Genomic DNA, 26852 nt, shown 5'->3' with positions numbered 1-26852 from the left:
GCGTTGGCCACGAGTCAAAGCTGAGCAGTGTTCATTTCGTCAACTAATACTATGACAAAAAAATACCTTTTTTCACTGACGAGAACTAAACTGAAACTAAATCAAAACTAAGCTATAATGACTAAAACTAAGACTATTGACAATTTTGTCAACAAATAAAATAAAAACTAAAATGTTAGGAAGGGACTAGTGGACCAGAGATCCAGTGTAAGTCATTTTACACTTGGTTGCATGTTGAAAATAGCCGATCTACAAGCTCACAACTTGAGCTTGTAGATCGGCTATTTTCATCAAGTCCTGCCAAAATACATTTTAGTCGACTTCATTAAATGAACTACAGAAATGTGCTGCCCAAAACCAACAGTGAGTGAGATAAAGGTCATTTCCATGTCTTATCACGGGGCCCGGGATAACATCACGGGCCCAGGGTGCCAGTTGATGCGGTCACACCGCATCATGCAAAACTGACCACGTGACCGCCAGCCATAGAAGGACAAACGTTGGCCGGTTGAATCATGCTGCTTCTAGGAAGGTGGCTGGCACGCAAGTTAATCCGTGTGACGGGCAATGTGGTCGCGTGCTGCTAAACCACAACCGTTAGTCAAAGAACAAGTGTGTTTTGTTGACTTTCAGAGGGCTGTATTTTGCGTGTCTTAAGTACCAGGTCTTATTCCCTAGTAAACTAAAGACCTGGAGGCGTGATCAATGCCATTTGGCTATTCTGAGTGGCCAAAGAGCATTGATCACGCCTCCAGGTCTTTAGTTTACTCAAGTTAGGGAATAAGACGTACCTGGTACTTAAGACACGCAATATACAGCCCTCAGTAGCGGTGTGTCTGTTGCAGGCCTGTGGTGTGGGGCAGAAAACATTGTATTTCCAAAAAGGCTACTGGTCAGGAAAGAGTGCATCCCACTCAGTCACAGGCTGCTGTTAACACTTTTATTTGAGTCACAAGCTGCTGTTAACACTTTAATTTTAGTCACAGGCTGCTGTTAAAACTTTTATTTTAGTCACAAGCTGCTGTTAACACTTTAATTTTAGTCACAGGCTGCTGTTAACAGTTTAATTTTAGTCACAGGCTGCTGTTAACACTTTTATTTTAGTCACAGGCTGCTGTTAACACTTTTATTTTAGTCACAGGCTGCTGTTAACACTTTTATTTTAGTCACAGGCTACTGTTAATACTTACATTTTAGTCACAGGCTGCTGTTAATACTTTTTATCATCTTACAACTTACCAACCTGGCATCCCGAGATCTGGCGTCTCATTTTATGTAGGCGGACACGTAAGAAACTATAGAGGTGCTCCGATCCGATCGATCGGTCACCGATCGGTGATCGAACGACTTTCACTCAAAACGACTCGATTGGTGGACAGCAATTTACCCGATCTGGAGAAACCGATCTTTTATACCATTTAAGTGACATTACAGTCCCCCATTCACACACAGACATTCATACACCTTTACATAGAGAGAACCATGTGCGCCTGCATGTGTTTTGCCATTAACCACACACACACACACACACACACACACACACACCGACAATGGTGGCGGAAACCATGCGAGGCACCAACCTGCACATCGGGAGCAATTAGGGGTTCAGTGTCTTGCTCAAGGACACTTCGACTAACTCTATAAGGGAGCCCACAGGGATCGAACCGGGAACCAGTGTTGTTTTTGGCATCAAATTTCTATTTTAGTTTTAGTCATTATAGTCTATTCAATAGTTTTAATTTAGTTTCAGTCACATTTTAGTCACCTGGAATGTTTAGTGTTAGTCTAGTTTTAGTCGACTAAATCTACAGTTGATTTAGTCGACTAAAATGTATTTTGGCAGTTTTTACACTGATCTACAAGCTTGTAGATCTGCTATTTTCAGCGTGCAACCAAGTGTAAAATGACTCGTACTGGATCTCTTGTCCATTAGTCCATTCCTAACATTTTATTCTAGTTTTAATTTGTTGACTGATTGTACTTAGTTTTACTCATCATATCTTAGTTTTCATTTAGTTTCAACATTTAGTTTTCCTCAGTGATAAAAGGTAGTCGACGAACATTCTCCGTCTTAGTCGACGGAATCAACACCGCTGGGAACATCACAATACAATAGAATAGAATAGAGACACCTGTACGAGTTGCAGCAGATATAGAATATAATAGAGACACCTGTACGAGTTGCAGCAGATATAGAATGTAATAGAATAGAGACACCTGTACGAGTTGCAGCAGATATAGAATATAATAGAGACACCTGTACGAGTTGCAGCAGATATAGAATGTAATAGAATAGAGACACCTGTACGAGTTGCAGCAGATATAGAATATAATAGAGACACCTGTACGAGTTGCAGCAGATATAGAATATAATAGAATAGAGACACCTGTACGAGTTGCAGCAGATATAGAATATAATAGAATAGAGACACCTGTACGAGTTGCAGCAGATATAGAATATAATAGAATAGAGACACCTGTACGAGTTGCAGCAGATATAGAATAGAATAGAATAGAATAGAGACACCTGTAGGAGTTGCAGCAGATATAGAATAGAATAGAGACACCTGTACGAGTTGCAGCAGATATAGAATAGAATAGAGACACCTGTACGAGTTGCAGCAGATATAGAATAGAATAGAATAGAGACACCTGTACGAGTTGCAGCAGATATAGAATAGAATAGAATAGAGACACCTGTACGAGTTGCAGCAGATATAGAATAGAATAGAATAGAGACACCTGTACGAGTTGCAGCAGATATAGAATAGAATAGAATAGAGACACCTGTACGAGTTGCAGCAGATATAGAATAGAATAGAATAGAGACACCTGTACGAGTTGCAGCAGATATAGAATAGAATAGAGACACCTGTACGAGTTGCAGCAGATATAGAATAGAATAGAATAGAGACACCTGTACGAGTTGCAGCAGATATAGAATATAATAGAGACACCTGTACGAGTTGCAGCAGATATAGAATAGAATAGAATAGAGACACCTGTACGAGTTGCAGCAGATATCGGAGCATAGAATAGAATAGAATAGAGACACCTGTACGAGTTGCAGCAGATATAGAATAGAATATAATAGAGACACCTGTACGAGTTGCAGCAGATATAGAATAGAATAGAATAGAATAGAGACACCTGAACGAGTTGCAGCAGATATCGGAGCATAGAATAGAATAGAATAGACACCTGAACGAGTTGCAGCAGATATAGAATAGAATATAATAGAGACACCTGTACGAGTTGCAGCAGATATCGGAGCATAGAATAGAATAGAATAGAGACACCTGTACGAGTTGCAGCAGATATAGAATGTAATATAATAGAGACACCTGTACGAGTTGCAGCAGATATAGAATGTAATAGAATAGAGACACCTGTACGAGTTGCAGCAGATATAGAATAGAATAGAATAGAGACACCTGTACGAGTTGCAGCAGATATAGAATAGACTAGAATAGAGACACCTGTACGAGTTGCAGTAGATATAGAATAGAATAGAGACACCTGTACGAGTTGCAGCAGATATAGAATAGAATAGAATAGAGACACCTGTACGAGTTGCAGCAGATATAGAATAGAATAGAGACACCTGTACGAGTTGCAGCAGATATAGAATAGAATAGAGACACCTGTACGAGTTGCAGTAGATATAGAATAGAATAGAGACACCTGTACGAGTTGCAGCAGATATAGAATAGAATAGAGACACCTGTACGAGTTGCAGCAGATATAGAATAGAATAGAATAGAGACACCTGTACGAGTTGCAGCAGATATAGAATAGAATAGAATAGAGACACCTGTACGAGTTGCAGTAGATATAGAATAGAATAGAGACACCTGTACGAGTTGCAGCAGATATAGAATAGAATAGAGACACCTGTACGAGTTGCAGTAGATATAGAATAGAATAGAGACACCTGTACGAGTTGCAGCAGATATAGAATAGACTAGAATAGAGACACCTGTACGAGTTGCAGCAGATATAGAATAGAATAGAGACACCTGTACGAGTTGCAGCAGATATAGAATAGAATAGAGACACCTGTACGAGTTGCAGCAGATATAGAATAGAATAGAATAGAGACACCTGTACGAGTTGCAGCAGATATAGAATATAATAGAGACACCTGTATGAGTTGCAGCAGATATAGAATAGAATAGAGACACCTGTACGAGTTGCAGCAGATATAGAATAGAATAGAGACACCTGTACGAGTTGCAGCAGATATAGAATAGAATAGAATAGAGACACCTGTACGAGTTGCAGCAGATATAGAATAGAATAGAATAGAGACACCTGTACGAGTTGCAGCAGATATAGAATAGAATAGAATAGAGACACCTGTACGAGTTGCAGCAGATATAGAATAGAATAGAATAGAGACACCTGTACGAGTTGCAGCAGATATCGGAGCATAGAATAGAATAGAATAGAGACACCTGTACGAGTTGCAGCAGATATCGGAGCATAGAATAGAATAGAATAGAATAGAGACACCTGTACGAGTTGCAGCAGATATAGAATAGAATAGAATAGAGACACCTGTACGAGTTGCAGCAGATATCGGAGCACGTCATCGTTGCTCAGAGTCTCCAGTTTCCTGACCGCCATGGATCTGACCTGGGCGTCCGAGTAGTGGCAGTCCAGGAGCTGTAGGGCCAGCCCTACGTCCAGACCACTGGGCAGGACGCACACACACACAGGCACAGGCACAAGCACACGCACACGCACACGCACACACACACACACACACACACACACACACACACACAAGCACACGCACACGCACACACACACACAAAGGTCAAAGTCGTACGATTTGTCACACACGTGACGTTACCGCAGTGAAATTTGTTCTCCGCATTTGACCCATCTCTTGGAGCGGGTGGATAAAGTAAACTAGCAGCTCTGTGCAAGTCAAGCCTTATGGATGAATCGTGACGTAGAGGTACCACAAGAACAGTTTTCTCTACCTGCTGTCCCAGACGCCGCTCTTCTCCAGCATCCTGTGAGTGGCTAGCACGGCTTCCTGGTTCCCCCACTTCACTGAGCCCAGCAGCTTGGGGTACGCCCTGCAGAGGAACGCACGCAGACACGCACGAACGCACGCACACACACACACAGACACGCACACACACACACACACACACACACACACACACACACACACACACACACACACACACACACAGAGCAGTGTTGATTAGTTACCTGGGGTGATGGTGAAAGGGTGAACCGTACCTCCTGGGGGTGACGGTCAGTGGCGTGCACAGACATTTAAAGGGGCAGGTGCTCAAGTGAAAAAAAGGGCACCTTGTGCAGTGCATGGAACTGGCCGGTTGCCTTAAAAGTGTGAGATTTATAGATTTTGGGGCCTAAATAATATATTAGAAGCTTTTTTATCAAGAATTGATCAATGTCACCATGGTCCACATACTGTACAAAAAAGCTTTTAATAATAATAATAATAAAACTTTATTTGTATAGCACCTTTCATGACATGAAATGCAGCTCAAAGTGCTTTACAGAGCAATGGAGAAAAAAGAAAAGAAAAGCAAGGCATAAACATAAAAAAAAACAAGCAGTAATGCAATACAGTGAGGACAAAAAATAAAACATCAATTAAAAGCAATGTTGTAGAAGTGGGTTTTGAGCTGTGCTTTAAAAATGTCTACAGAGGCTGCCTGTCGAAGGTACAGTGGGAGTTTGTTCCATGCCGTCAGCCTGTAGAAGCCAAAAGCTGGTGCTCTAGCACCCCCTAGTGTCAATCTGTGCGCGCCACTGGTGATGGTGACAGGGTGAACCCGTACCTGGGGTGGCGCATGCACTCGTGCCTGAAGTGCCACAGCAGCTCCTTGTCCTCGGGGCTCAGCGGGTGGAGCGGGTCGGTCGCCACGATGGCCTCGAACTGTTTCCTCAGGTGGTTGGGCATCTCCCTCTGCCCCCTCTCCCCCCCACCCCCCTCCCCCTCCCCCCCGCCGGCGGTGGTGGGGGTGGGGTCCTCCGCCCCCCCCGGGGCCCTCCCTGTGGATACTAGGCCTGTCATGGATTAACACATTTAAAGTTGACCATTAATTAATTCGTATTTACACTTTGTATCACAGTCTGTCATCACAAATTACACAAGGCAGATGTGGCAAATAACTTAAATAGGCTATATACTAAGAAATCACTGACACAATTTTTTATACTGTATACAAGGAGGGCTTGTACAGTACAGTATTTAACCCATTTTCCAATCAGATTCTAAAAATGTCTTCTACATCCTGACAGTTTTCCATTCTGACCTGAGATCAGATTCTAAAAATGTCTTCTACATCCTGACAGTTTTCCATTCTGACCTGAGATCAGATTTTAAAAATGTCTTCTACATCCTGACAGTTTTCTGAAAGAGCTATGTTTCTATGTCAGTCGTTCTTTCGATTTTTCAAAAATAGCAGATCTACAAGCTCGTAGACCTACAAGCTCATAGCGTGCCACTAGATCTGCTATTTTTCAATAGCTAAAGCATAGCATAATGCTAACACCAAAAGGGGTTCCCGCCCAACATGGGTTAATGCACAGTACAGCACCACTCAGTTGAGACGGGTCTGATTTTCAACGCCTCTATACCTGCGGAGCCACTGGAGGAGGAGGACCCGCGGCTGCGCGGCATCACCACCGGGTGGCAGTATTTGTCCAGCAGGATGGACACGGCCAGCGACTCGGCCTTGTCGGGGTTGGTGGCCGACGTCAGCTTGTCGGCGTTGATGCTGCTGCTGTTCTCCTCCGCCTTGTCGGGCATCCGCCACATGTGGAGCAGGAAGTCTCCCTGACGCAGCAGCGCGCGGTGGTCCACCAGCAGCAGGTTGACGTAGTACAGCAGCCGGGGACCCTTGGTGCCCTTCCCTGGGGAGTATATCCCATTTAGGCCTGACGTCAAAATAAAAAAAAAAAATCTTCTAAATCCTCCAGTTTTCTGAAATAAATATTTTCACGATTTTTCAAAAATAGCTACTACCTACAAGCTCGTACACCAAAGGGGGGTTGTCCTGATCGGAAATCAGCTCTGATCACATGATTTTCAAAAGATCGGAATTGGGGAGAAAAGATCGGATGTCTAATTCGGCCACTATGTCCATTTGGGCTCAGGGTTTACTCTCTATTAATATATACTCTATTAATATGACTTACCGTCATGGTTACCACCTCCACTTCCTGTGTTATCTTGTGCAGAGCCTGCCTTGGAGTTGGGCGTCTGGGGTGCCTTCCCACAGCACACCTAGTGGAGAGAAGAGTGCATTAACACCTAGACATTGAGTGAACATCTGAGCAATGGGAACTTAATGAAGGTCACTGCATGGGACCGTTCTTTGCATCAAGAATCTCCTCGTCCATTGGCCAAACGAAGTCTTATTTCCTAAATAGACTTTAGCTTAGTTAAACCAAAGGACACATTTCTGGTTTGTTTGGTTGCATTTGTATCCATTGAGTTAAATGAACACTGAGGCTTCTACAGTGTAGATTGGGGTCCCAGGCCAGAGATACAAAAAAAGAAAATGGTATGAAATGCACCAGAGATCCATGCCTACGTACCTGTAGGTTGAGACGTGAGCCCTTGGGCAGGTCTTTGATCTTGATGTTGAACTCCAGCCAGCAGTTCCACAAAACGTCCTCCGTAAACGCTTTGGAGGACGTCCTCTCCTGAGAGGAGGGAGACAAACGTTTACCTCTTCCAGTCCAAATATCAGTAATAATAAAATACCAATCGTGACAAAGGCAAAACTCTGGTTAACGCTTTGTTCATCACACTGTCAGGCAGTGGTCTTAATTGAGGTAAGAAAAAAGAAAGAGATTCATATAGTTCAGTCAGGACGACTCATGAATGGATAGAATATATATTTATATCTGAAACCCCATGGTGGTGACTGTGTGTGTGTGTGTGTGTGTGTGTGTGTGCTGTGATCACCTGGGCCAACAGCTGCTGTCCATGGAAGATGCTGGCCTCCACGTAGACTGTGAGCTCTGCGTTCTTGGGCAGCGAGGGGATGTCGATGCCCAGCACCTTGACCCTGAACCTCCGCTGGCAGTCCCACATGGAGATGGTGAACACCCGCTCGTGGTCCTTCCCCTCGATGGTCAGCTGTTCGTGGGTGCCTGCATGGCGTGCGTGGTCGAAAAAAGGTGTGGTGAGTTTGTAGATTAGTTTATGTGATCCTGGGCTCTACACACCCTCCGCCAACCTGGGGAGAGCAACGGACTTGAAATCATGCTTCCTTCATGTATGAGTGTCCCAAGTTGCTCCTTTACACCTGACAGGGGGGAGTTTCCCTGGTCGGACGTAGCGCGTGGAAGGAACACGTTATTCCAACGAAAGTTCCTTTCCCCTCCATCAGGCGCCCCGGCTGGCCAGGGAGAGGCAGTTTAGAGACCAGGATTAGTGCATGTTTTTTGTGAGGGTACCTACCCTAGGACTAGGGCAAGGGTTCTCAACGTTTTTGGCTGGGGACCCCCGGAAATGCTTTGGCCATGAAAATCACTACTAGAGACATAAAAATCTACTCTCATGGGGGGTCCCTGGCATATCTTTTTAAATGGGGGTCCACGGGCTAATTAGTGTCAATTTGGGGGTCCTTGACATGAAACAGTTTGGGAACCAGTGATATGCAGTACGGCACACTGACTATCACGAAAATGAAAACATGGCACTTCAGGTGAAAAAAAGGTGTCATATTCCCTGGTACATAGCGTACAGTACCTCCGAGGCCGGTGCAGTCGTCCACCTGGTACCAGTCCTCTGTGTGGACCCGGTCCAGGTCCGTGCTGGGCGGGCTCTCCAGGACCAGGTGGATGTCTTCGCCGCTCTTCAGACACTGCCGGACCCAGTGGAAGTACTGCACCGCGTGGTCCGAGTACAGGTACTCATCCCTGGGGAACGCCACCGCGCAGGGACAGAAGAACGGAGGCGGGTCTCAAATACCCTTTGAACGCTAGAACCCACGCCTCGGGAGCACAGTGTTGGTGACAGCTATATGGGTCACGTGGTGTTGCGTGCTACTAGCCTACGTCACTCATAGTAAAGTCAGCTGTTCTCAAGGCGGCATTTCATGAATGGAAAGAGAGAGGGGGTGAACGGGGGGAAGGTCCAACTTTGTTGACCGCAATCGCTTTTATTATGCTGTGATTCACTGTGGTAAATGTTCTAAGTTTAATAAAATATAACAAAAGCAGTACCCTGGTCTGGAGCAGTGATTCTCATGCAGACAACGACTAAAGCAGCGAGTCTGACAGCTAAAACGTTTCCCCGCTTTAGCCTCTCGGCGTCATATGACATAGACGCCATACAGCCGGCATTCAGGGCTAGTCTGGCTGATTCGGTCTGGTTTATTAACCAGGCTAATTCAGGGCGGGAACCCCTTTTGGTGTTTTAAACATTATGTTCTGCTTTAGCTGTTGAAAAATAGCAGATCTACAAGCTCATAGCGTGGCACCGAGTGCCGCGCTATGAGCTTGTAGGGTCTGCTATTTTCTTTAAATCATGGAAATTTGTCGCAAAAACCCACAGAGTAATATATATATATATAGGGGTTGAATGGTCTAAATGTTGCTGAACACTTGCATGCCTATTCTGGGCCAAAATGTATGAACATTTGGCCAATATTTATCTTTTATTTATTTTTCATTGAAGTTGTTTAAAAGGGAAAATTTAAGAAACTTCAAGAGAGCGACGTCAGTCAAATGCGTGGCCTTATATTATCGGATAACGTTTTTCATTAAGGCACAGATCATTGATTGATTTTGATTGGTTTTCAATCCGCCATACCTGCCGCACACACGCAGCACAAAGTCTGCCTCGCCCACATCCTCAGGAATGCCCAGTAAAACCCTCTTTGTGGCGATCTTGGCAAAGAGCTTGGCCAACATCTGTGGAGGATTGACACAGAGAGAGAGAGAGAGAGAGAGAGAGAGAGCACAGAAGGGTTACCGTTGTGTTGTGGAGGATTGACACAGAGAGAGAGCACAGAAGGGTTACCGTTGAGTTGTGGAGGATTGACACAGAGAGAGAGAGAGAGAGAGCACAGAAGGGTTACCGTTGTGTTGTGGAGGATTGACACAGAGAGAGAGAGAGAGCACAGAAGGGTTACCGTTGTGTTGTGGAGGATTGACACAGAGAGAGAGAGAGAGCACAGAAGGGTTACTGTTGTGTTGTGGAGGATTGACACAGAGAGAGAGAGAGCACAGAAGGGTTACCGTTGTGTTGTGGAGGATTGACACAGAGAGAGAGAGAGAGCACAGAAGGGTTACTGTTGTGTTGTGGAGGATTGACACAGAGAGAGAGAGAGCACAGAAGGGTTACCGTTGTGTTGTGGAGGATTGACACAGAGAGAGAGAGAGCACAGAAGGGTTACCGTTGTGTTGTGGAGGATTGACACAGAGAGAGAGAGAGAGAGAGAGAGAGAGAGAGAGCACAGAAGGGTTACCGTTGTGTTGTAAAGTCTTGTATAGAGCGTCACAGTCCCGCCACCCTTTCATCCGGAAAATAATTCCCCCGTTAATTTTCCTCATAGACTTTTCAAAAAAGTATTTATTTAAAGACGTTTACGCCGCGGACAAAGTCAACTGGAGTTGTGACAAATCATGACAATAAACACAATGTTTTGGGCCGATCAAAAAAATTAGTAAGAAGAAAAACAAAACAAAAAGTGTTGTATCCTGCCTTTTTTTCCTCTTCTTTCTAATTATTTGATCGGCCCAAAACATTGTGTTTTATTGTCATGATTTGTCACAACTCAAGTTGGCTTTGTCCGCGGCGTAAACGTCTTTAAATAAATAAATAAAGTCTATGAGGAAAATGAACGGGGAATTCCCCTAGCGGGTCCATTTGGTTCCGTTTGTACACTCTCAGGGTTACATCAACATTCATTTTACAATATGTATTGGGGGTCCCAGAGATAGAAATGCCATTAAATAGGGGTCCGGAGCCTATAATTCAGGTCGAACCGGGGGGCCCTAGAGCTGTAAAAACCTCCTCTTATGGGGGTCCTTGGCATGTCTTTTCAAATGACAGGGTTTGGGAACCACTGAATTACTGTACCTGTGCAGGTGTGTCGCTGAGGGACACTTTGATGGTCTGGCTCATGGTGCCGATGTGGATCACCACCAGGATGCTCTCGTTACTCACCTGGGAGAGAGAGACATAATGATTAGAGACGCACCTCTAGAGGGTATGCGCGTGACATCATCATATGCGGGAACGCCCACTGAGTGGCAAAAAACCACTTTCTGGCCTTGACAGCCCCATTCATCCAAACAGAAAAGGTCCTGTCTGGTTGCATTAAACAATGTTAAACTCACCAACATTGCAGCTGTACGAAAAGCTTGAATTGTCCTCTTTCTATCTGCAAAGTTTTTGTTTTTATAAAAATCCACCATAGAAACGTTATGAGCTACTTTCTGTCAAGAAATGCCCTGCATTTGATTAAGTGTCAGAGTTAGGAAGTGCTTGTTTTCAATAATACAACATTTCGCTGCCTCCTGCATTATGTGACATTTAGAACCAGGTGGTACGGCAGGACGGTTGAGTGGATTTCCAACGAGCGCTTCCAAACTCCAACACTCCATGCTGCTCAATGTTTTGCCACTCAGTCTAGATGAGGGGGGCGTGTCCTGATGGGAACATCATGCATGTGCATACTCACTATTATGACTGATATCCAATCGCCGATTATTCATTTAACAGGGACACTAATTGAGGACATACCGTTCTGATTATAATGGAAAGGTAAGCTAAATGCGTGCGGTGACCCAGGGGTCTCTGTAACGCAGTGTTTCCCAAAGTGGGGTCTGGGGACCCCCAGGGGAACCTGAGGGAGTTCCAGGGGGGTCCCCAGCTAAAAGACAGTTTGTAACCAAAAGGACCATTATGGGTCCGTAACTCAGAGAGTGTACAAATGGAACCAAATGGACTTTGTACACTCTCAGAGTTAAAATAACATTGATTTTACAATATAAATTGGGATAGAAATGCCATTAAATGGGGGGTCCGTAGACTAATGCATGTCAAACTGGGGGGGTCCTTGAAATTAAATGGTTGAGAATCTCTGTAAAACATCTTCTCTAATGGGGGTCCCTGGCATGTCTTTTCAAATGGGGGTCCTTAGGCTAATTAGTGTCAATTTGGGGGTCCTTGACATGAAAAGGTTTGGGAACCGCCACTTCTCTAACGTACCTTGCTGAGGTACAGTGCGGTGACCCAGGGGTCTCTGTAACGTACAGTACAGTACCTTGCTGAGCAGGTGTTGGGGCAGGGGCCGTGCAGTGACCCAGGGGTCTCTGTAACGTACAGTACCTTGCTGAGCAGGTGTTGGGGCAGGGGCCGCCCGGTGACCCAGGGGTCTCTGTAACGTACAGTACCTTGCTGAGCAGGTGTTGGGGCAGGGGCCGCCCGGTGACCCAGGGGTCTCTGTAACGTACAGTACCTTGCTGAGCAGGTGTTGGGGCAGGGGCCGCGCGGTCACCCAGGGGTCCATGGCGTAGAGGTCGGGGTCTCGGTCGGACAGCTCGATGCGCCGCGGCGTCAGCAGCTTGCGCCGCGTGAACTCCAGCTCGTCGTCGTGCACGTTGCTGACGTCGGTGACGTCGTAGCCAATCAGGTGGTTGAGGAAGCGCTGGTAGCGCAGGGATTGGTCCGGGGGCTGGGGGCGGGGCACCAGCTGGACCCGCCCCGCCTCCTTCTTCAGGGCTGTGCGTGTGAAAAGAAAGGTTAAAGGTCAAAGGTTTTACTTTAAGTAAAAGTATCAATGCTGCAACGTGGAAATGCTCTGTTACACGTGAACGTCCGGAATTCAAAATGTATTTCAGTGCGAAACGTACTGTCAATCAGTGTTGTTTTCGTCGACTAAAACTAAGACGAAATCTTTTCGTTGACTACCTTTTTTCACCTGCGAAAACTAAATGAAAAGTAAGCTATGATGACTATGAAGACTAAATATATTGACAATTTCGTCAACAAATAAAAACTAGACTAAAATGTTAAGGAAGGGACTATAGTGGACAAGAGTATAAGACACAAGTCATTTTACACTTGGTTTCATGCTGAAAATAGCTTGTATAGATCTGCTATTTTGTAGACGTTTTTTTTGCCACTTTTTTGCGTAAATCAAACGACAGGGTTTGTATATATACTGTACCTTTCCAGTAACGGATGCAGTCCAGCGTCTGGAAGACCTGGTGCAGGTCGTAGATCTCACAGAGGCTGCCTTTCTTCGGGTACAGCAGGATGCAGTGGTCAGGGGAATACTTCAGGTAGAACTCAGGGCACAGGTTGGTGGACAGGGCCCTCAGCCACACCTGGGCTTTCACCTGCATGGGACAGGAGAACACCGGATGGTAGTAGTAGAGTAGATCAGGGGGTGCACGCTCTGTTTTTGACATGAGGGCTACTTTCAAAGTGAACAGCTCACTGAAAACATTATAATACCATTGCTGAAAATGGCTTTGGAATAGCTAGCGCGGCGCTGGCATTATATTTAAGACAAAAGCACTTGGAATGGGAAAGGGGGAGAAATGGAATAGGTAGAGTTTTTTTGTGCATTTCATTTGTAATATAGGCCTAACCGACATTTGTGCGCATCAAGCAACACTCTTGAAAACAAAGTATTGCATTATGGGTTTGAGCTGACAACTTAATTCAAGAGGCAGATGCCAAAAGTACTTTTTATATTTAAATGTAATATTCTTTAGGGGCAGCATGTCATGTGATCTGGACACAGCCTTTGTGACCTTTTGGACACCTCTCTGTAGTAGATGATTCAATTAATTAACTAGGTATCAGCAATTATAATCAATTACAATTGACATTGTTGGAATCAATCAATCAATCAATCAATCAATCATTTAGTCGTTGTCGTCGTGTCCCCCCCCCCATAAATAATGGGCCTCGATATTTAAAGGGTTGAAACCCACTGATTTTAGTCAGTCAGTCGGTGGGTCCCCCCGACCCCTGACCTGTTCTACGGTCCAGTTCTGTGTCCATTCATTCATACCTGTTCTACGGTCCAGTTCTGTGTCCATTCATTCATATCATACCTGTTCTACGGTCCAGTTCTGTGTCCATTCATTCATATCATACCTGTTCTACGGTCCAGTTCTGTGTCCATTCATTCATATCTGTTCTACGGTCCAGTTCTGTGTCCATTCATTCATATCATACCTGTTCTACGGTCCAGTTCTGTGTCCATTCATTCATATCATACCTGTTCTACGGTCCAGTTCTGTGTCCATTCATTCATACCTGTTCTACGGTCCAGTTCTGTGTCCATTCATTCATATCATACCTGTTCTACGGTCCAGTTCTGTGTCCATTCATTCATATCATACCTGTTCTACGGTCCAGTTCTGTGTCCATTCATTCATATCATACCTGTTCTACGGTCCAGTTCCCAGCCACCTCCAACAGCACCGTGTCAGGGCTGTGTCCAGTCCTCCCGGTGGTGGGGAGGATGAACTCCACGGCTATCTGATCCATCATGTAGGATGACGGCGTGCTGACGGCCTTTTTCCTCCTCCTCCTCTTGCTAGACTCTTCTCGCAGAACCACGGCCTCTTCTTCTTCTTCTTCTTCCTCGTCACTCATGTGTCGTTGCTGCTGGTCCATAGCCTATAGCTGGAGGAGGTGAGGAGGGTACAGGCTTTAGTTTAGAGCCTATAGCTGGAGGAGGTGAGGAGGGTACAGGCTTTAGTTTAGAGCCTATAGCTGGAGGAGGTGAGGAGGGTACAGGCTTTAGTTTAGAGCCTATAGCTGGAGGAGGTGAGGAGGGTACAGGCTTTAGTTTAGAGCCTATAGCTGGAGGAGGTGAGGAGGGTACAGGCTTTAGTTTAGAGCCTATAGCTGGAGGAGGTGAGGAGGGTACAGGCTTTAGTTTAGAGCCTATAGCTGGAGGAGGTGAGGAGGGTACAGGCTTTAGTTTAGAGCCTATAGCTGGAGGAGGTGAGGAGGGTACAGACTTTAGTTTAGAGCCTATAGCTGGAGGAGGTGAGGAGGGTAGTGTACAGGCTTTAGTTTAGAGCCTATAGCTGGAGGAGGTGAGGAGGGTACAGGCTTTAGTTTAGAGCCTATAGCTGGAGGAGGTGAGGAGGGTACAGGCTTTAGTTTAGAGCCTATAGCTGGAGGAGGTGAGGAGGGTACAGGCTTTAGTTTAGAGCCTATAGCTGGAGGAGGTGAGGAGGGTACAGGCTTTAGTTTAGAGCCTATAGCTGGAGGAGGTGAGGAGGGTACAGGCTTTAGTTTAGAGCCTATAGCTGGAGGAGGTGAGGAGGGTACAGACTTTAGTTTAGAGCCTATAGCTGGAGGAGGTGAGGAGGGTACAGGCTTTAGTTTAGAGCCTATAGCTGGAGGAGGTGAGGAGGGTACAGGCTTTAGTTTAGAGCCTATAGCTGGAGGAGGTGAGGAGGGTACAGGCTTTAGTTTAGAGCCTATAGCTGGAGGAGGTGAGGAGGGTACAGACTTTAGTTTAGAGCCTATAGCTGGAGGAGGTGAGGAGGTGAGGAGGGTAGTGTACAGGCTTTAGTTTAGAGCCTATAGCTGGAGGAGGTGAGGAGGGTACAGGCTTTAGTTTAGAGCCTATAGCTGGAGGAGGTGAGGAGGGTACAGGCTTTAGTTTAGAGCCTATAGCTGGAGGAGGTGAGGAGGGTACAGGCTTTAGTTTAGAGCCTATAGCTGGAGGAGGTGAGGAGGGTACAGGCTTTAGTTTAGAGCCTATAGCTGGAGGAGGTGAGGAGGGTACAGGCTTTAGTTTAGAGCCTATAGCTGGAGGAGGTGAGGAGGAGGGTACGGACTTTAGTTTAGACATGCTTTTGGTCCGACTGTCATTTAGACCGACAACCTCAACCTCAAACCCTAACCTAACCCTAACCCTAACCGCAAGCACGGGAGCAGTGCATGTCCGACCGCTGAACATTGTTGTGTGGGTCTGTTGGTGTGTCTATTCTGCGTGTGCATCGCCCTGGAGGGGAAAGTACTCAATTGTTTGACCTGATAAAATTATCAATACTGCAACGTAGACATAATCTTGTCACAATTTAGTAAAAGTTGTGACAAAAGAAAAGTTGTACGACTCGAGTAAAAGCACAAACGTATTGGCGTCAAAATGTACTTGAGGTGCTAAAAGGTAAAAGTGCTCGTTGTGCAGAATGTTTTCAAATGTATAATGATCTTTTGAAGATAAATAGCAGATCTACAAGCTCACAATGCGTCGCATCGCGGCACATTGTGAGCAAATAAGCCAAAATAGAGTCGTGAAGTCGCGTATATTTTGTAATCAAAATCTACAAAATAACTACTAGTAACTAAAGTTGCCAAATAAACGCAGTGGAGCAGAAGTAAAGGCATTTGAAATTGAATTTGTAAATACTCGAGTAAAGTACAAATACCACAAAATGAAGTACAAAAGTACAGTGCACTTATTACTTAAGTAAATGTACTTGCTGGAGGCACAATAAATGATCTACAGTAGTTCCATGATCCTAGGCTGGAGAACACATGCAGTGATCTTCTTAGAAATATATTTTATGATGTTTGAACATAACACCATGGCCCCTGTGAGTGTGACCTATGCTCCAGGGTTCCCTTTTTCACTATCAGTAATTATTTGGTCAAGGCCGAGAGAACAAGCTGTCGAAATGTCGCTCGTCAGGCGGTCGTATGGCATCTCCCTTAGGGTGATAGGGTGAGAAGAAGCTCTGTCATCGGCAAGAGACTCTGAGAAGACCTATACCGGTACATGTTTTTGGAACATAAAGTACTGCCTCCAGGGCTTGACATTAACCTTTTGAGGCATAATCTCAGTTTACAAGTCAATAGCCCTATGTAGTCATGTTTTCCACACAGTCATAGACTGGTCCTATCCGCGCACAGTTAGCAGACTAAACTCATCGGCATTTAAACTTGTAGAACTGCCTGTGCACTCACCCAATAATGAATTCCTAAGACTTATGGAGTCATTTTGAGGACTAGTTTAGTAGTAATTTGAAAGTTCTGGCAGAAAACGTGTATTTAGTCAAATATCTCCACTATTTCAAGAGCTGCACACGGATGACGTTCTCTACGACGAGGGGCCCAGAATGAGTGCAGGACTGAACTTATCAAAACGTCCTTTAGGAAGCACGAATGTATGGGCCACACAAAATAGGTGATGTGATCAATTACCCCACACCAATCGCAAGTTAACAGACCTGTTAATGGTGTACTGATTACGTTTGTGCTTCCCAAACATAGACTGTACACAAGAGAATGTAGAATAATTGTTATTTCGATCAATGTTTGCCTGTTATCTCTCCTATGGTACCACATACATACAGTAGCATGGAATTGTGGACCAAATCTTATCCAATGATAACAAATATTCTATGTCTTGGGTCTAAATGCCTATTGATACTAGTCCAGTTTTCGGGGCAGAGGTGACCACCGTGGTTAGTAAAATCACACCCGTGTGAAGTGAGTGGTGCAACTCCGTGTGGGCGTCTGTGGGGGGGTCCCCGATACTTCCAGACCCACAGGAACACGCCCAGGGTGCCGGCCCGGTGCCGGCGAGCCGCCCCGTGTCCGAAACGGTCGAGAAATGAGGTGTGTTGTGTGAGCGCCGGTGACCACTGCGGCATGACGTCATGTTGTAGTTTTGGGTGGTCGCCTCTTCACTGAAAACTGTACAATGAATAGGCCTTCAATCTGGTCCAGTGGCTCAAATACAGAATAAACAATGAGCCTTCAACATAAATACATGTGTTCCAACAGTCAATCTCTCAAGAAAAACACGTCAAGCTGAGATATCTTGACCCATAGACAAAGGTACAGTACACCATAAGCTGTTTCTGACCATCCAATTGTATTTACAACATTTTTAGTGGTGGAAAAGTACATTTACTCAATGTTGAGGTATTTCTATTTCCAATTTCCAAGTAGGCTACTATAGTTGCTTTGTAGATTTTGAGTATCATTTCGCTGGCATCAGCATTCAGCACACACAGCAAAGGAAGTGTTGAAAACAGGAAGCAAAACTACACACACTGATAGACAACAACAGCCAACCGTTTTTAAACTATACAGTTTCACAACACAAAAATACACTGAAACAATAACAGCCAACTCTTTTGAACTAGTTTGCTTAACAACACAAAACTATACACACACTCAACAGCCAACCGTTTTAAACTACAGGTTAACAACACAAAACTACAGTATACACACTGATGACAACAAACAGCCAACTGTTTTTAACTACAGCTTGACAACACAAATAAACTACCGTATGATGACAACAAACAGCCAACTGTTTTTAACTACAGCTTAACAACACAAATAAACTACAGTATACACACTGATGACAACAAACAGCCAACTGTTTAACTACAGCTTGACAACACAAAAAAAAACATAACGGTTCACCGTTCTGCCATCATATTAGGAAAAGGGTAGGCTACCGCATAACGGTTAAGTTTTGTAAAAGTTTTCCAGACTCACCGCGCAACGCAGACGCAGATGACGATAGTGTGATAAATATCATTGATGCTGTCTTATCTAACTAACAACCATATTGCATGCTGAAATACAGCTGTGTTGTGTTCAACACTGACTCACTTCAGTAAGTCCCCTGAGTGTGTGTGTCAGTGTGTGTGTGTGTGTGTGTGTGTGTGTGAGAGAGAGAGAGAGAGAGAGAGAGAGAGAGAGAGAGTCGCACCCCGTGCGTCCGTGGTTCCCAGTGTTGCCAGATTGTGTAAGAGAAACAAGCAACCAAGTCCATGAAAACAAGCCCAAAATAATTGTGACGCGTTGTGATCTTGTAGATCGGCTAACAAAATGTGGAATATTCTTTGAAACATTTTAGCGACAACACAAATCTTATATGGGAGTTCCTGGCACAAAGTAGTTTTACATGTAGGGTCTTTAGATGGACAAATACATTGATCTGGAGGTCCTTGACATGAAAATATGTGAGAATCACTGGTTTTAAACAACATAAATAAGCAACTACTAGTCTACTACACTTTAGAAACAAGCCTTAAAAACACCACAGCCCGCAACTTGCAGAAAACAAGCCCGAAGTCGCTTATAATAAGCGGACATGGCATCACTGGTGGTTCCCCTTCTCAAGTTCTCCTCATGCTTTGCATCATGTTTGTAGTCCTGCGAGACACTTCTGGACTACATATAGACGAATCCGCGGAGCGGATTGATTGAACATTGAATACCGGGCGGGTACTTTATTAGTCAGAAATGTAAACAGTACAGAGTACAGTCAAACACTTTGATTTTGTACTTAATAGGCCCATCGCTCGACCAGCAGAGCCGAAGAGTTCTGATGATCCTCATGAGGGCTCCCCGCAGCAGATTATGAGGTTAGCTTCACTCACCTCAGACAAATAGACTCATTTCACACAGCCAGACTCCAGAGTGAGCAGAGGGAGAGAGCACCAGTGTGTGTGTGTGTGTGTGTGTGTGTGTGTGTTTGCACCAGACCACACGGTATGAAATGTTTGACTGTTTATGTGACTCTTATTATGTTTGTACTCTTATTGATTAAGCAGTGTTAAAGCCTGTGACATTTGCAGTTGTAGTGAACATTTAGTGACTGAAGTTGTCTATTGTCTACAGTGCCTGTCCATCACACTATGTGTAAATGTGACCATCGGTGACTGTTGATGTGCCCTGAGGTTCAAGTTGGTTATGCAGCCCTTTAGCACCCTCGATAAGCGGAGTGAGGTATACATGATTATTTATTTGTCTAGTTTCCATTTGGAGTATATCATTCATGATTGTATTTGTTTGGTTTTCGTTTGGTTGTGGTACTTTTGGTTATTGTGCATTTTCCTTGTCTTATAATTGAAATGACTTGAGTTTTGTATCACTGTATTTATAATTGACCATAAATTAACCATTTGTATTGATTGTACTGCTGAAGTGACAAGTTTATTGCACAGATTTTAGTAGTGAAACTATGAGATTATTCGATTGTAACTGTATTTATTCTATATAGTTTTCACGGTGTTGGTGTCACAAAAAATCTGTCTGACTGCCCCCCTGTGTCTTTCTTTCTTTCTAGATGTAGATGGAGATGACCGTAGATGCTGCTGGAACACTGAACCTGGTCTCCTGTGTGAACCACCCCATCCTGGCTGCGAAGATATCCATGTGGACATTATGAGTGTTTGTATAGAGAGAAGCATGGCTGAAGATCAGTCGTTTCTTGCTGCTGCCAAAGTCAAATTGTGATATCTGTAGTGTTTAGTTCATGGCCGCTTATGAGATGTAGATATAAGTACACCTGACTGGTGGAATAGCCTTGTGATACATACTGGGTGTGCTCTTTGGTTCGTTCACAAAACAAACAAACAAAATGCCACAAACTCACTTAAAGCTGCACAAAAATCACACAAATCAAGGGATGTCCGACAGTCGGTGTTGGATATTGTCCAACTCCTAATTGCCGATATCAACTGATACCGATATATATATTATATGCAGGCTTTTTCCAGTGGTGGAAACATAACTCAAACTTTTTACTTAAATAAAAGTAGGCAATACTGCAATATAGAAATACTCTGTTACAATTCAACATGTACTCGAGTAAAGGTACAAAGGTTTTGGTATAAAATGTACTTAAAATACCAAAAGTAATTATTAATAGTTACTCATTATGCAAAATGTCTCATCTAAAATGATCTAATCTCTCATCTCAAGTTTTCAAATGTATAAAAATATTTTGAAAATAGCAGATCTACAAGCTCACATGTGTCTTATTGTATTGTGAGCTTGTAGATGTTTTTAATGTAAAAGAATAAATAAAGTAAAATTAAGGGTTAGGGTTATTAATTTTTAATGCCTTTTATCGGCCGATAATATCGGACATCCCTAACAAAAACATATATCAAACGTGTCAATACATTTCAAAGAATGCCACAAGTGGCACTAAAACTTCACCGTCATTACGTGTTCCACAGTCTGTAGTGGATCCTCGCATTCACAGTGGGCACTGTCCGAGATGTCCCACTTCTGCTTTGAGGGTTGTCCACTCCTTGCAGGGGAGGTGCTGGCAAAGAACATATTTGGGGTCCTCGATGTATTCCACTGGTCCCTCTGTCTTGCCTTCACCCAGGATGCCTTGGAGGTGTCAGCTGGTGTTGTGTGGCGCAGTTCCTGGGCCTGTGTGGCAAAGGGGCACAGTGACTTGAGGCACGTGTGCTGTGGCAAAGGTTGCCGTGACTTGGTGTGTGTGTGTGTGTGTGTGTGTGTGTTGTGGCAAAAGGGCACCGTGACTTGAGGCACGTGTGCTGTGGTGTCTCTGACGACCTTGTGGAGGAGATGGCTGGGATTCACTCAGCTGTGCCTTCCCGGTGAGGGCCAGCGTGGCTGCTTCTCGTCTGACCTCTGTTGGAGTGATTCCAGCGAGAACAGGCAGGCAGTTTGTTTGGGGTGGCCCATCCGGTGTTGAGGGCAGCATCCAGCTTCTTGACATGAGAGCTACGGCTCCAGACTGGGACACAGTACTCGGGTCGTCTGCATAGCCATACTTCATTGATGTTGTTGCAGGGAGGTCATGGATGTAGCTGTTAGTGTTGAACAGCAGTTACTGGTGTGGAACCGAAAAGCTTCACAAACATGCCAAAAAATTCTAGTTTTGAACATTTTTAATCTAGTTTATTTTCTAATAAATTTGTTTTTACTGTTTTGTGAAGCAACTTTGGGTACCTTGAAAAGTGCTATATAAATTGTATGTATTATAAAAAAACAGACACACAGCAATTGTCGCCACACAGACATCACAAATTCCTATTGGCAGCAGCAACAAGTGGCTGTGCAAAGCCATTCATAGACTATAACCCACCATGTCTTCATTCCAGATGCTGCGAGGCTCAACCGGAGCCCCTACAGGTGGACATCTGCAGTTCTCGCTGTCCATGGATGAATCTGCATGGGGGGCTCTGAAGGCGGCTCAAAGTAAGAAACCACTTAGACTTTTCTATTACTGCGAGTTGTATGGTCGGCTTCTGTTTTAAATGTTCTCTATACCTTTTGTGTATGATGTGAAAGGACACAATGTACGTATATCTGGCTCTTGGTCACTTAAATTAATCTTTCGTTCTTTCTTTCTTACGGTGGATGGGTCGTGGTAGACGTCGTGGAAGGACAGAGATCCGTTCCAAAGCTTCCCTCCCGGGTTTCCTCTGAGGACTTCTGATGAGCTGTGAGTAGGAATATTTCTTGTTGGGATGGATATCTGTTGTACTGTTATGGTACGAAGTATAGCATGGCAGTATGATTCCTCCTAGTGGCACTGGTTGAATGTCTGTCAGCTCTCCAAGCTAATCAAAGTCTTAATGACACTTTTTTTTTAACCACTTCAACCCCAGCATCTCTATTCTGGGGGGAGCGTTCAGCCAAATTAGCAGATCTACAAGCTCTCACCGCATTGCAACGTGTTGTGAGCTTGTAGATCTGCTATGTTTGGCAAATCAATTTGTGTAGAGTGAAATCGGAGCATATACCAAATGCTCTCTTTAAAGGTCTGTTTTATCAAATCTATAGAGGGTTAAAAGTGGTTCTGAATATGCAGCTCAACAAAAGCTAATTTAGTCCTTATTTCTTTCTTAGGACGGAGATCTGTGTAGATGCCGGAGGACTTCGGACCTGGGCCTGCCCGGTGAGGAACCGCACAGTAAGAACCGCTCTAGGCCTTTCACTGTTATGAGGTTTCTTTTTACTGGACGATTATTGTCGCTCAAATAAATTGCAATTAAATATTTAAGTGTGGCCCGGATGGTTAGCTCAACTGTCTGGGCACCTATGCTGCCAAGCCAGCCGGATGGCGTGCTGCGGGTTCAACTTCCGACGGCCTTTGCCGCGTGTCACTCCCCATCTCTTTCCCCCTTTCCTGTTTACAGGCAGTTCTCACATCCAGAGTGACTTACAGTAAGCAACAACACATAGTAATACATCAAATTCATAAACAATTGTCATCAAGAATGACAGTGATGAAAGTGATGTGCGAAGCTCTTTTCTATGAAGCCATTCATAGACGATAACCGCCATGTCTTTCTTCCAGATGTACTGCAGGTCTCCCGCTGTCCAGGAATCTGCATTCCTCCGAAGACAACTCAAAGTAAGACCCTGTTAGGCCTGTCAAAAAGAACCCTAACTGAAACGTTTATTACTGTAAGTGATATGTTTAGCTTCTGTTTAAATGTTCTCTATAAATAAAAGTTTGATGTACTAGGATGTATATATGTTGTGACAGGATAGAATATATATCTGGCTCTTGGTCACTCTAATCAATCTTTCTTTGTTAGGATGAAGATCGCGGTAGACGTCGCTGGAACGCCGCTGCTGGACAGCTGAGTGCACACACACACACACACACACACACACACACACAGAAAGGCAAATTTGGTGTGTTTTTTTTCTTTGTTAGAATGGAGATATCGATAGGCGATCTGATGTTCCCTGGACAGAGATCCGTTCCAAAGCTCCCCCCCACCCCCCCCGGGGGCTTCCTCAGAGGACTCTGATGAGCTGTGAGTAGGAATAGTTCTTGCTTGTTTCTGAGGATGGATAACTGCTTTTGTACTGTTATGGTACGAAGAATGGCATCATTTACAGTAATCCAAATGTTTTAAATATTTTAGGATAAATCTAAATGACTCTGCACAATAGTTTGAGAGTCAATATCTCATATCATGAGCGTGCCTCTTGGTCTTTGTAACAACTTGAATAATGTGTTGATGCCTCCTAGTGGCACTCTGGTTGAATGTCTGTCAGCTTTCCAAGCTAATCAAAGTCTTAATGACACTTTTGCACTTCAACCCCAGCATCCCTATTCCGTTCAGCAAAAATAGCAGATCTACAAGCTCACACTGCAACGTGTTGTGAGCTTGTAGAGCTAATGGTTTCTTTCTTTCTCTCTCAGGATGGAGATCATAGACACAGCTGGAGGCTGGAGCCTCTAGAGATGGAGATCTGCAGGTCTGTCCATGGATGGGAGGACGGAGGACGGAGATTTGGGTAGACGCTGGAGGACTTCGGACCTGGGCCTGGATGGATGGGAGGACGGAGGACAGCTCTGGGTAGACGCTGGAGGACTTCGGACCTGGGCCTGGATGGATGGGAGGACGGAGGACAGATCTGGGTAGACGCTGGAGGACTTCGGACCTGGGCCTGGATGGATGGGAGGACGGAGGACAGATCTGGGTAGACGCTGGAGGACTTCGGACCTGGGCCTGGATGGATGGGAGGACGGAGGACAGATCTGGGTAGACGCTGGAGGACTTCGGACCTGGGCCTTCCCGGTGAGGAACTCAACGGTACGAACCGCTTTAGGGTTAGGGCTTTTTTAGGCTTCGTAAAAAGCCAATAATCTGTCCGTTGCCGATAATTGGTCGATCCCTATTCTTAAACGTTACTGTAAGTGCGTGTGTGTGTTGTGACAGGACACGCACACACACAGCAAAGCTAATTTGGGCTGTGTGTCTTTCGTTCTTTGTTAGAATGGAGATCTCAGCCGATGCCCGAGATCCGAAGCTTTCCCCGGGTGGTTCCGCTGAGGACTTCTGGGAGGCTCGGACGGAGCTAGAAGGTTCGGTAGACGCCACTGGAACCTGTTTAGGCCTGTCAGAATTTAAGGTTTTATAATGGCCGATTTAATTGTCGCTCAAATAAATTACAAGTAACAATTTAATTGCGTCATACTAACATTCTAAATAAAACTTTGGCTTTTCTAGGCTTTGTAAACAAAAAGCTGCACATGGCATAATTCAATAACTTTATACACTAAAAAAAAAAAAGTAAATTACAAAGTGACACATTTAGAGCTTGTAGATCGGTTGCTTGCATTATTTCTTTAAAATGTTTGACAATATATGAACATTTTCAACATGGAGACGATTATGACTAATCTCTAAAAAAGTATCTCAAATACTTGGCAATTAGGTAATTGTGACAGGCCTAAATCCTTCTAGTTGTGTTTTTTTATATCATGTTCTGTAATCAGTTAAGGTTGACTATATACTTTTTTTAGGAACAAGATCATCATGCCGGTGAAGAGCACGTTTCTAGCCGATGGAGCAACTATTTCTGATCACCTTTGGAGTTGCATCACAGCAAGGTAACTATACAACACACGCACACACTATGATCATGACATGACAAGGCCCTCAGCTCTGAACTCGGTAGAATCTGCACCTGGCTCGCTGATGACAAACTATCTTTACACCTGGGAAAAACTGAATCCATTCTCTTTGGATCTAATAGTAATCTCAGCAAGGCAAATGGCTTCTTGGTTAGAGTTGGTGACAATGTTGTCACACGTAAAGATGAAATTACCTACCTAGGTTCCATCCTGGAGGCTAATCTTTCCGGTGATAAAATGGCCACCAACGTAATCAAAAAAGTCAACCAAAGAACAAGATTCCTTTACAGGATCTCCTCACTGGTCAACAAAAACACCTTGAAGACCTTAACAGGAGCCCTCGTACAAGGTTTCTTTGACTATGCATGCACCTCCTGGTACCACAGCACCTCAAAGGCCCTTAAAACTAGGCTCCAGACCTCCCAAAACAAACTGGTCAGGCTCCTACTTGGCCTCACCCCCCGAACCTACCTCACTCCTGCCCACTTTACTTTGACAGGCTGGAATGGCTTAGGGCCGACGACAGAGTACAGCATCTTGCAATGGGTCTGGTCCACAAGATTCGATACACCACCAAGATACCCACGTACCTGTCTAGATACTTCCTTTATGTTAACGAAGTCCACACCCACAACACCAGAGGGAGTGCAACGAACCATGTACAACCCAGATTCGGCACAAACAAGGGACTAAATTATTTTCACTCCTATGCCACCAAAATGTGGAACGCCCTACCAACAGTCATTAAGACATGTGAATCCCTTGACTCCCTTTTTCCCCTCACTGTATAAGTTTATTTTCCATTTTTACCTCCTTTATGATGAATTCCTGTTCTGTTCTTTGACTATATAGAAGTGTCTTATTTGTACGTCTCTAAATGTTTTGATGACTTGAACATGGTGGACCCTCTTGTAAACAAGTATAATGCTTAATTGGGTCGTCCACTTACAGTTAACAGTCTTTGTATTGAGTTTGTGCTTGACATGTACTGTAATTCTGCAAACTGTTAATAAATATTTCAATCAATATTGTTTTATGAACAAAGTAGTAATGAGCATTTCTTTCTTTTCTTTAGGACGTTGCTGGTCTCCTGTGTGGCTCCATCTGGAGGTCACCAGGGTTCTGAGTCACTCAGATCCCGACTGGTAGTGGTGATATGTAGATGTGATCAATCAGGGCTCTAAACAATAAAATAATAAACCAATATAAATAACTAGATAATAATATAAATAAATGGATAAAACGAACGATAAAAAAATAGATTATAGTAAAATAAAAGTAAATTAAAATAGTAAAATAAAAGTAAATTAAAATTAGTAATACATAAAATAAAATTAGTAATGGATAAAATAAATATAATTAGTAATATAGACAATAATACATAAAATACATTAAATTATCAATATAGTAATGCATAAAATTAGTAATAACAGTAATACATAAAATAAATAAATGCATAAAAAATAAAATTAGTAATAACAGTAATACATAAAACAAATACAATTTGTAATGCATGTAGTAAAATTAGTAATAACATAGTAATACATCAAATAAATACAATTAGTAATATAGTTATACATAAAATTAGTAATAACATAGTAATATATAAAATAAATTCAATTACTTTGTGTTGTTGTTATAGAATGACTTAAAAAAACAAACAAAAAATATCAATCACAT

The 26852-nt window shown here is 43.9% G+C and overlaps 1 protein-coding gene and 2 long non-coding RNA genes across 5 annotated transcripts in view; 2 read left to right on the top strand and 1 right to left on the bottom strand.

Moving 5' to 3' along the window:
- The window catches only part of pik3cg (phosphatidylinositol-4,5-bisphosphate 3-kinase, catalytic subunit gamma), a 30995-nt gene extending 12334 nt beyond the window's left edge, over positions 1–18661 (bottom strand). Inside the window, exons 1-14 of one of the 2 annotated variants that reach the window (XM_080757868.1) lie at positions 18515–18661; positions 14420–14662; positions 13188–13359; positions 12477–12739; positions 11093–11179; positions 9821–9921; positions 8756–8925; positions 7967–8154; positions 7594–7701; positions 7192–7279; positions 6631–6930; positions 5829–6057; positions 4992–5090; positions 4561–4696 (exon numbers count right to left, since the gene is read on the bottom strand). In XM_080757868.1, coding sequence (XP_080613994.1) covers positions 4561–4696; positions 4992–5090; positions 5829–6057; positions 6631–6930; positions 7192–7279; positions 7594–7701; positions 7967–8154; positions 8756–8925; positions 9821–9921; positions 11093–11179; positions 12477–12739; positions 13188–13359; positions 14420–14653 — 2175 coding nt within the window. In that variant the 5' untranslated portion in view covers positions 14654–14662; positions 18515–18661. The remainder of the gene's footprint in view (positions 1–4560; positions 4697–4991; positions 5091–5828; positions 6058–6630; positions 6931–7191; positions 7280–7593; positions 7702–7966; positions 8155–8755; positions 8926–9820; positions 9922–11092; positions 11180–12476; positions 12740–13187; positions 13360–14419; positions 14663–18514) is intronic. The other variant, XM_080757869.1, reaches the window with a different exon arrangement.
- Positions 18662–19212: 551 nt separating this feature from the next.
- Positions 19213–20752, top strand: LOC308311250. Its single transcript, XR_013963609.1, has 3 exons — positions 19213–19389; positions 19646–19753; positions 20094–20752. It is a non-coding gene; the product is annotated as an uncharacterized lncRNA (long non-coding RNA).
- Positions 20753–22145: 1393 nt separating this feature from the next.
- LOC308311249 lies at positions 22146–26557 on the top strand. Of its 2 annotated transcripts, none has more exons than XR_013963607.1 (8): positions 22146–22235; positions 22643–22706; positions 23094–23150; positions 23338–23562; positions 23955–24333; positions 24532–24620; positions 25062–25148; positions 26248–26557. It is a non-coding gene; the product is annotated as an uncharacterized lncRNA (long non-coding RNA). The 2 variants fall into 2 exon arrangements; XR_013963608.1 differs by having other exon boundaries at positions 23955–24348.
- Positions 26558–26852: the final 295 nt, after the last annotated feature.

The sequence above is a fragment of the Protomyctophum bolini genome, assembly GCF_963924005.1.
Source record: "Protomyctophum bolini genome assembly, chromosome: 23".
NCBI lineage: Eukaryota > Metazoa > Chordata > Actinopteri > Myctophiformes > Myctophidae > Protomyctophum > Protomyctophum bolini.
This window is presented reverse-complemented; position numbering and strand designations above follow the sequence as displayed.